Source organism: Oratosquilla oratoria, chromosome 40 (assembly GCF_046742065.1).
Source record: "Oratosquilla oratoria isolate Oo_2021 chromosome 40, ASM4674206v1, whole genome shotgun sequence".
Lineage (NCBI taxonomy): Eukaryota > Metazoa > Arthropoda > Malacostraca > Stomatopoda > Squillidae > Oratosquilla > Oratosquilla oratoria.
The window spans coordinates 35,899,240-35,909,239 of NC_134816.1; the positions used below are offsets into that span (position 1 = coordinate 35,899,240).

Here is a 10,000-nt window from a genome sequence, read left to right on the forward strand (position 1 = left end):
AACACAGTTATCTCGAATTATGACAAAAGAAACAATATAGATTTAGTATATCTAGACTTTGCAAGAGCTTTTGATACCGTCCCACACGAAAGACTACTTACTAAATTAGCTTTGCATGGAATAAGTGGTAGCCTATTAGGTTGGACTAGTAATTGGTTGAATGATCGAAAACAGAGGGTTGTTTTAAATGGAAAAACTTCTGGATGGAAAAGTGTTGCAAGTGGAGTTCCTCAAGGTTCCGTTATGTACTAGTAATTGGTTGAATGATCGAAAACAGAGGGTTGTTTTAAATGGAAAAACTTCTGGATGGAAAAGTGTTGCAAGTGGAGTTCCTCAGGGTTCCGTTCTTGGGCCACTTCTATTCATAGTATATATAAATGATATAGACCATGGACTAAAATCTACTGTTTCCAAATTTGCTGATGATACAAAACTGTGCGGAGTGGCAAATGATCACTCAAACCAATTAGATATTCAAGAAGATTTAGATAAATTACAACAATGGTCTGAAAAGTGGCTAATGAAATTTAACACAAGTAAATGCAAGGTAATGCACATAAGGTAAAAATAACAGTAAATACGATTACAAGTTATTTGGAAATTCGTTAACAAAAGTGGATAGTGAAAAAGATCTCGGTGTAATTATCAGTAACGACCTCAAATCATCCAAGCAGTGTATTTCAGCCTCTGAGAAAGCAAATAAGATTCTAGGACTGATTGCGCGATCTTTTGATTTCAAAAGTCCATCACTCATTAACAAGCTATATAAATCGTTAGTTCGTCCACATTTGGAATATGCTGTTTCCGTATGGTCACCGAATCTCATTAAAGACATTGACAGATTGGAAAGAGTACAACGGCGAGCCACAAAACTGATTCCAAATATCAAAAATAAATCATACGAAAATCGACTAAAACATATGAATCTGTTTTCCCTAAAAAAAAAACGTAGACTCAGAGGTGACTTGATACAGGTCTTTAAAATTCTAAAGGGAATTGACAACATCAAAAGTGACAAAATTTTTACATTGAATGAGAATCAGACAAGAAACAATGGTCTCAAACTCTCCGGAAATAGATTCAATTTGGAAGTGGGTAGAAACAACTTTGCCAACCGTGTAGTTAATGAATGGAATAAACTTCCTGCACAGGTAGTGCAATGTAGTTCAGTTCGAAGCTTTAAGAATCAATTAGATAAATACCTAAGTAAGATGCTGTAATGATTATAATTTATCTTATATTATTTGTTTTTGTTTTGTTATCATTTGTCTGTCTGATTTTTATTTATTATTAGTTATATGTCAATTTATTATTATTTACTATTTACCTGTTTGTTTATTATTTAACTATACCTATGCATTTATTTATGTATTTTATTTGTTATTTACATTATAATAGTTTTTATTTATTATTTTATTATTAATATGATTTTTTTTTCGCATCCGAACTAGATATGGATCAAAAGGTCTCCTGTCGGCATGCTCCGCCTTTGTAATCCTTTGTAATCCTTTGTAATGTGAAGCAGATTCTAGTGAAATATTTTTTTTACCATAGCTTACTGAATACATTCCAATATATGATAATATACATAAACCCCCTCTCTTTAGCAGTACTCACCCAAACCAATAATTAATTTTACAAGTCAATGACTCCCATTAGCGACGTGACACATTATCATATCTTCTTTACAATTGCATGCCAAACCTCAAAGAGGTGGGGGAGGCAGGTATCCTACCATTATATACATCACATGTCTAACACGTGATCCACATGCATACAAGAAGGTACCCGACAGGCATTAGCCTTTGGCAACACCTCCAATCTTGCTAACCATCACAATTCCTAATCATAAACATCTGACTCAGACAATGCGATGCATCACAACAACGTACATCACGCTACCGCCCAACAAGAACATGGTGTCGCTATACAGATCATTAACCACTCCCTTATACCTATCAAGCTGCATATATGTAAATACAATACACACACCAATTCATGACACATAAACCGATATTACTAAACCCATTGCAATGCAACTAACACACAAATAATATTGTATAAATCCCAATCTTACGATCTACTGTAAACCCCACGCCGGACATGTTTAGAGGCATATTCTCCAATATATGCGGCGACTGCGTCGCCAGACAGAGGTCACTAGGGGAGACACTTTCCCTTGGAATCCCACCCATTGTGTAGCCAAACCATACGGCCACACATATATCTATATATGAATTTAAATTTTTACTTATTTATTTTATTAACGTTATTTGTTCGACGAAAATCTTGCAAAACATTGTACCCGTTCCTTATTACTTCCCATTCCTCCGTGATTTGATTCCCGGCTTTAGCGTTTTCGTCTTCCTGTCCCAGTAAGCACAACGACTTCCATCGATGAACCATTCGTTGAAACTGGGGTAGGAACCAGCTATCCTTGCCACCGGTTGGCCACCAGGCCTCACCATCCTGTTACGTAAATGAATATCAGGGACGAATTAATTTCTAGATAAGTAGAGAATAACTCATAGATTCAGTTTGTATAATTTTCTCCACAGGTGTCTGTTCAGATTTAATTGAGCAACTATTCATGAACACTTGTCCTTTCTGTCCATATATGAAGACACCCACATACAAACATACACATGTACACATACACATACACACACACACACACACACACACACACACATCCTTGTTTAGGGCGGTCCATAGGTGATCGAAGGCGACAGTGCTCCTGTAAGGTGAGATGAGATGGTTGAAGTTGAGTGGAGATGCTGAGGTTTTTGTCGCTGGTGCCGGTTGTCAACTTTTGACATTTGACCCTTGCGACCATTTTGTAACATGATATTATCTATTCGCTAAATTCAAGAGAAGTCCCTCGAACAGAACCGTGATCTATTCCTGGCCTTTATTGGTCTTGCAAAAACACTTGACACAGTAAACAGGGAACTCCTCTGGAATGTCCTACATAAGTTTGGTACCCCTCCAAAATTTCCTAATATTTTCAAAAGTTTCCATGACGGAATGAATGCCTGAGTATTGGGGGGAGGGCAAAAATCAGAGGCCTTCACCATTGAAGAGGGAGCTAAGCAAGGCTGTGTCTTGGCACCTGTGATATTTAACCTATTTCTCACTGTTGTCGCAACCTTTAGCCACAGTAAGTTCAATGATGGCGACGGAGTGCGGATGCCGCCTAGATGGGAACCTCCTTAGCCTCCTTTGCCTAGAGCCCAGCGCCAAATTTACCACCGCATATTTCATGGAACTGCAGTGCACTGAGGACTGTGATTTGCCGGCCCAATCCGCAGAAGCCCCACACCAGACTATCTTAGTGGTCTCCGGAGTTTACCAATCCATGGATCTGCATGTCAACACAAAGAAGACCGAGATACTTGCAAAACACATAGCAGCCCCAATCCCGCCAATGTTATACACCTCAAGTAAGTCAAGCGGTTCACCTACCTCGGCAGCATAATAACAGCAAAACACAATGTAGACGATGAAATTCATTCAAGAATCCACCTCGCATTCGCATCTTTCGGCCGTCTACGCTCTCGGGTGTTTGACAATGGAAACCGAAATATCCGTCTACTCGTAGAAAGCCGTCTGTATCTCCACCCTACTCTACAACTCAGAAACTTGAACCTACTACAGACGACACATAAAAGCTTTGGAGGTTTTCCACATACGGCGTCTACAAAGAATCCTGGGCCTAACATGGCAAGACAAAGTACCATACACTGAAATCTTGCAACTTGCACACATCTCAAGCATTAAGGCATTGCTAGCAAAACGTATAGTTGCAATGGGCAGGTATGTCATTCGCATGCCTGCCTGAGAACCACTATCTCCGACAGATTCTTTACGGTTAACTACCTGATGCACGTCGCAATGCAGAAAAAAACGCTACAAAAATCAGCTAAACACTACACTTAAAGGTGTAACATCGCAGCAACAGAACTTGAAACCATTGCCTCTGATAAAGCTTCATGGGGTCAAACATCTTTAATCTGCTTGTGGATCAATAATTGGGCTCCACAGTCACCTCTGTTGGCATCAACAACAAAGATCCCAGCATCACCACCCAGCTTCACTCATCCCTTATCGGAGCATTGTCGTGTCGAACACCATGGACCGTCCTAAGCAGTGTGTATATGTGTATGTATGTGTGTGTGTGTGTGTGTGTGTGTGTGTGTGTGTGTGTGTGTGTGTGTGTGTGTGTGTGTGTGTGTGTGTGTGTGTGTGTGTGTGTGTGTGTGTGTGTGTGTGTGTGTGTGTGTGTGTGTGTGTGTGTGTGTGTGTGTGTGTGTGTGTGTGTGTGTGTGTGTGTGTGTGTGTGTGTGTGTGTGTGTGTGTGTGTGTGTGCGCGCGCATGGAATCACTCACGGTTTGGACGGGAACTCGATGTCCTCAGTTTGACCCTGGAGCTGAGCGCAAAGGTCGCAGGTGAGGGTGGAAAAGGGCTGACCAACCTCGACCTTGAACAAAGTCTTCCACCGATGGAAACTGCAGAGGAGTTACATTATTATATAGATACATACATGCATATATGCGTGTATGCATAGAATACATATATACTGTACATAAATTTTATACATACATCCATATGTATATATGTATATATATATATATACATATATATATACATATATATATTAATATATATATACATATATACATATACATATATACATATACATATATACATATACATATATACATATACATATATACATATACATATATATATATACATATATACATATACATATATACATACATACATACATACATACACACGTATATGCATACACACATACATGCATACACACGTACATGCATACACACGTACATGCATACACACGTACATACATACACACGTACATACATAGACACATACCTACCTACATACACACATATGTATAAGTATATTGGTAGTGTACTGGCGAAATTTTAATGAATATATGAATGCATACGTACATACATACATACGTATACACACACACATACATACATGCACGTATACATTCACGCATATGTACAAGTATAATTATAGTGCAATGTGTAATCCTAGTAATCTACAACACCCACGCTATACTCTGTCACCAAATAGACACAAATTAAACCACAAGAAAAAATACGAAATAAAACCAATGATATATTATACAATATCCAAATGTTTAACCTCCCTATTATGTACAATTAATGTTAATGATTGTTAAAACTGTCAACCATGTCAGCAAATGCTATCTTAGCATATCAAATGGTATAAAAACTTGAACCAATCGAGGGAACGGCAGTTAATAGGAGAACGTAGACCCGCTAGGATCTACGTAGTGTATCTTATCGAATATACATGCATAAGGAAAACCAAGTGTTTTAAATTTTCGAAGAAGTCTTACCAAAGACGAGATATACGCCAACCCACACCTATGGATTTACAGGCGAATTTTAAATGAATAAATGCCTGAGTAAGCTTTGATTAGTTGTGTCCATAGTTCTTTGCATATGCCGTAGACAGGTGGGAAAATATCCACGTGAAGATTCAAGAGCTTCACAGTAAAAGGGTAGAAAGAAAAGAGAGCTCCCTTCCTGAGTGTTGCAAGAAGATTTACAGAATCGTTTCAGTAGAGCAAGATGCTAGGAGAAAATGTCCGCGTGAAGATTCTAGAAGCTCGCAACGAAAGGGAACAAAGAGCTTGCTGAGTGAGTCTTACAAGAAATATTTGTAGAATCATCTCAGTAGACCAATGTGTCCGAGTGGACCAGAGCGCTGGCCTCTGGAAGCGAAAGGTTGTCTCTGATCCCGCTGCAGGGACAACACGTAACTGTGGCCTTGGGAGATTCTTTTGTTCTCAGTCCGCTGGTCTACAGGCCACTTGGTGGCCCATAACCACTTTTGAAGCGTCTCATCATGTCCGTCGGTCCTGTGCCAGTTCCATTCTCTTGGTTCCATTCCACATAGCTGCACGTCTTCGTGGACACATCTCCACCAGTCTTTTATAAGTTGCCCAAGTGGCCGTCGTTCACGTACTCCACTACTGAACCTTTTTTCTAGGCCATTTATCTCCTTGTATCCTTGGAACATGTCCCACCCATTTCAACCTTTTTGATCTTATTAAACTGGGAGAACCTCACCTGTTGAAAAGTTCCGAAGAGGAGGCGACCTCCTTCAAGTAGTCAGCGAGGTCTTTCGGGTTCAAAAAGTCCAGGGCAGAGATGTAGGAACCTGGTGGGATGATGTCCGAGTAGTTGGCTCCCCCAAAAACGACAGGGATGGAGGAATGTTTCATTGCTCGGTATATCTTCTCAGTCGCGTAGTCCCAGCCTAGGTATGGGATACAAAGGTACTATCTATATATTTATCTATATACCAAAGGCTTCTCCTTCCTTATAAAGGAAGTAGTTAGCAAAGGCATACGCCCACCCCGACACATCCCACTTCCATTCATCACCAATTTAATTCCTTTTCATCTTAGCTTTTCCTGGGTGAGGGGTCGTCACTGTCTTTTGCCCACTCCCCTGGTCAAAAACAATGTAGCAAGACACAACTCGTTTATAGCAGGACCCCACATGAAGACCTTCCCTCTTGGTCCCCTTATGCGAAAATAGAGAAGAGGCTAATTCCTTTTGAGAAGGAGTGCGGGCTGGCAGTCAGGACCGATGAAACTATACTGGGATGATTTGAGCACATCAAATAAGAGAAGAAATGTTAGCCAAAAGAGTGTGTTGGGTAAAGGCTGATGGAAGACCAAGAATGAGATGTATGGACTGGGTGAAGGGAGCCTTGGGTAAAAGAGGAATGGCTGTTGAGCAAGGAAGGGAGAAGACAGGGGATGGGTGTGATTGAAGAATGTGAATGGATGATAGATTGATACGGCCAGAAGAAAAAAATCCTTGTTTTCTATTATCACTCATGAGAGGACGAGGAGGGGGTCGCCATGTAAATGAAACAGTGGGGGTAAACCATCTTCGGCCGTCGGGTCCTGCAGTGGATGTGCAATGTCTTGTTGCATTGCTTCTGACCCAGGCAGTAGGCAGGAATGACCTTCCATCCACAAAGAACTAAGAAAGGACAACAAATGGGTGATGAATGGGTACATCGTCTTAAACTAAATGCTGGCTACCTAATGGGTCACTGATGCATGTAAAGTAGTAGCGACTCAGGAACTCGTTTTCTTGATAATTACAAAGGAATGGAAGCCAGCGTTTGAATAGGGGTATTTGTTGTACCTTTATTGTATCCAGTTGCTATTTTTGTTACCGTATGGTTATATTGCAAGTGTCAAAGACATGATATGCAAGAGAAAAAAGAGGGAAAAGGGGGAAGAAGAAAAAGAAGTGGAAAAAAGAAGAGGAAGAAAAAAAGAAGAAAAAGAAGAGGAAAAAAGAAGAAGAGGAAGAAGAAGACAAAAAGAAGAACGAAAATCATAAAAACGAAGAAGACGAAGAACAAAATTGATGAAAACGAAGAAGACGGTGACGAGGAAGAAGATGAAAAGTAAGAAGCGAAAGAAGAAGCTGATGAAAAAGATGAAGAAGAAAGAAAATGATAAAAACGAAGAAGACAAAGAAGAAGAGGAAGAAGTAGAGGATCAGGAAGGAAGGCTTAGACGAAAAAGATGAAAATAAAGAAAAAGACAAAGAAGAGGAAGGTGAAGAAGGAGTAAAAGACGACGAAGACGAAAAAGATGAAGACGAAGAATAAAAAGAAGAAGAAGAAGAAGAAGAAGAAGAAGAAGACGAAGAGAAAAAAAAAAGATGAAGTGAACAAAAAGAACACAGCGAAGCTCTTGCTTACAGATGTTGTTCTCGAAAGCCAGATAGAACATGTAAGAGTCGAAGATAGCCTCGCACGGGTCATTCTTCAGGCGTTTTGGAATGGTGACCGATGAGCCGCACTCCAGAGGACCGCACGTTCCGAATATGTCCACAGGAACATACCAAAAATTATAGAAACAGTATATATATAGAAATAAATAAATAAATAAAGAATTATAATTCAGAAACGTAACCTCGTCTATTTTTTTAGTGTTAGCTAAGATTCTAAGAATTCCCTAAATGTCTTTCTAAGGTATAACATGCAGTATTTCTAATCAATATTTATCATGATTGAGTCCCATGATATATAGCTTACTTCCGAAGTTCTCTCACGTAATGTTCCCTCTTGGATTTAGTTGAACAATCGCTGACGAACCAGACGATGAACTTTGAGCTGTTCTTCGCCGACCAGTAGTCCTGTTCTTCTGCAGGAAGAGGTAGTAGGAATGATCAGAGATCAAAGTTTCTCTCTCTCTCTCTCTCTCTCTCTCTCTCTCTCTCTCTCTCTCTCTCTCTCTCTCTCTCTCTCTCTCTCTCTCTCTCTCTCCTATATACTAATTTTCTACCTAAAAAACAAAAATACGGAACGTGGTCCGGACCAGCAAAAAGACAATTATCAAGCTCAGAAACTATAACATCGAGAGGAGGGGCGTGGGAAATGTCAAAGTGCTGCACCACCCATAGGAGGGACAACACAGATTCTAAGGTATGTTATGGTTTACCGAGCCCCTGGGGGTTATACTTAACTGATGTCCTGTTTCTAAGTATTGTATTCCTGTAGTTTGTGTTGATTTATTTGCTGCTACCAATTTATTTTTCTTTTGTTCATGCTAGTTTCAACTGGGATTTTTTTTTTTTTTTTTTTTAATCCAGCGTGACTGAAAGGGCAAGTAACTTGGGTGGTTTTTTTTTTTTTTTTTTTGTGCGTTGTCTTTTTTCTGGTCATTTATTCTAATGGTGTGGACATTTTGTGTTGCATTTTTTTTTTTTAAATACAACACTGGTACATGGCACCTCTCATGCCCGCCATTACAGAGAGGGGAACTGGGAAGTCTTGGGCATTATAGGGGTGAACCGAGGGCTACCACGAGTGAGGTGAGATCTCTGACCACCTCTCCACACACGCCCCTTACTCTGAGGTTCCCTCCGTCGTACGGTCCTTCCGTAGGGCACCACAATGTCAGAGTCACGGCGGTAGCTCATCGTAAGGTTGAAGAAGTTGGCTGTGTTCAGAAGTCTATTTTGGCGCACGACAACTGAAAAAAAAAATTAAACTATTTCAGTTACAGTCTGTTTATTTATTCCTTTTTATTTCTTTTATTATTAATTTTGTTTCATTTTATTCTATCTTACTTTGTTTTATTCTATTTTATTTTGACTTTTTTTCTCTGGGGAGGGTGGGATTTATCCCTTAGGGCTATAGTTAGTAGAATGCCTGGTCCTATCCTTCGTCCCGTTTTAGTCACCTTTTACGACCCAAGTGGGGGCACTTGGTGGCAATATTCTTTCTCCCCTACCCCAATGTTTGGCGGAAATGGAAATATATATTCAGAGAAGTGGTACACGACATATTAAGAGTGGGGGGACAGCAATACGGAGGGACAGTCATAGAATGATACAATGGAGGTGGAGGTAGATTGTAGATTGAAAGAAGCAAGTAAGAGCCTTGGGGGATTAAAAAGTGTAGTGAGAAATAGACATTTGGGAATGCATGGTAAGAGGAAATTATACAAAGGGGTAGTTGTGCACTGTATAGAGCAGAGACATGGAACATAAGAGGGGAAGAGAGGAAGAGCTTAATTGTGTTTGATATGAAATGTCTGAGAAGTATGGTAGGGTTTACAAGGTTGGATAGAGTGAGAAATGAGGAGGTTAGGAGGAGAGCGGGGCTGGAAAAGGAAATGGGAGATAAAGTTGATGAAAGAGTGTCGGGGGTGGTTTGAACACATGGAAAGAGTATTGAAGAAATATTAGTAAAGGAAGTGTGGAAAGCAGAGATGGATGGAGTGAACATGAGGGGACGACGGAGGATGAGGTGGATGGATGGGGTAAATGGGGTGTTGAACAAGAGGTGGGTATCTGTTGAGGAAGTAAGGGAGAAGGCAGGGGATAGGGGTGAGTGGCGAATGGCTGTGTATGGATGATACATGTGATGCATAGAAGTGAGTGGGTGGGA

General features: G+C 40.1%; 2 protein-coding genes across 2 annotated transcripts in view; both read right to left on the reverse strand.

Annotated features, from left to right (window-relative positions):
- Nucleotides 1-2,005: 2,005 nt before the first annotated feature.
- Nucleotides 2,006-7,941, reverse strand: LOC143020593 (alpha-(1,3)-fucosyltransferase C-like). Its single transcript, XM_076177030.1, has 4 exons — nt 7,805-7,941; nt 6,142-6,331; nt 4,390-4,509; nt 2,006-2,469 (listed from the first exon to the last, which is right to left on the reverse strand). Exons 1-4 carry the CDS (start codon nt 7,833-7,835, stop codon nt 2,316-2,318), a joined length of 495 nt encoding a protein of 164 aa, XP_076033145.1. The 5' UTR covers nt 7,836-7,941; the 3' UTR covers nt 2,006-2,315.
- Nucleotides 7,942-8,048: 107 nt separating this feature from the next.
- The window catches only part of LOC143020531 (3-galactosyl-N-acetylglucosaminide 4-alpha-L-fucosyltransferase FUT3-like), a 5,054-nt gene continuing 3,102 nt past the window's right edge, over nt 8,049-10,000 (reverse strand). The window contains exons 3-4 of the mRNA XM_076176961.1: nt 8,958-9,080; nt 8,049-8,249 (exon numbers count right to left, since the gene is read on the reverse strand). Coding sequence (XP_076033076.1) covers nt 8,137-8,249; nt 8,958-9,080 — 236 coding nt within the window. The 3' untranslated portion in view covers nt 8,049-8,136. The remainder of the gene's footprint in view (nt 8,250-8,957; nt 9,081-10,000) is intronic.

Coding starts and splice junctions, on each gene's coding strand:
- LOC143020593 (XM_076177030.1), bottom strand. CDS start 7,835: ATGTTCTATCTGGCTTTCGAGAACAACATCT. Junction 6,332..7,804: donor GGCTTTCGAGAACAACATCT/GTAAGCAAGAGC, acceptor TCCCATACCTAG/GCTGGGACTACGCGACTGAG. Junction 2,470..4,389: donor ATCGAGTTCCCGTCCAAACC/GTGAGTGATTCC, acceptor TTTACGTAACAG/GATGGTGAGGCCTGGTGGCC.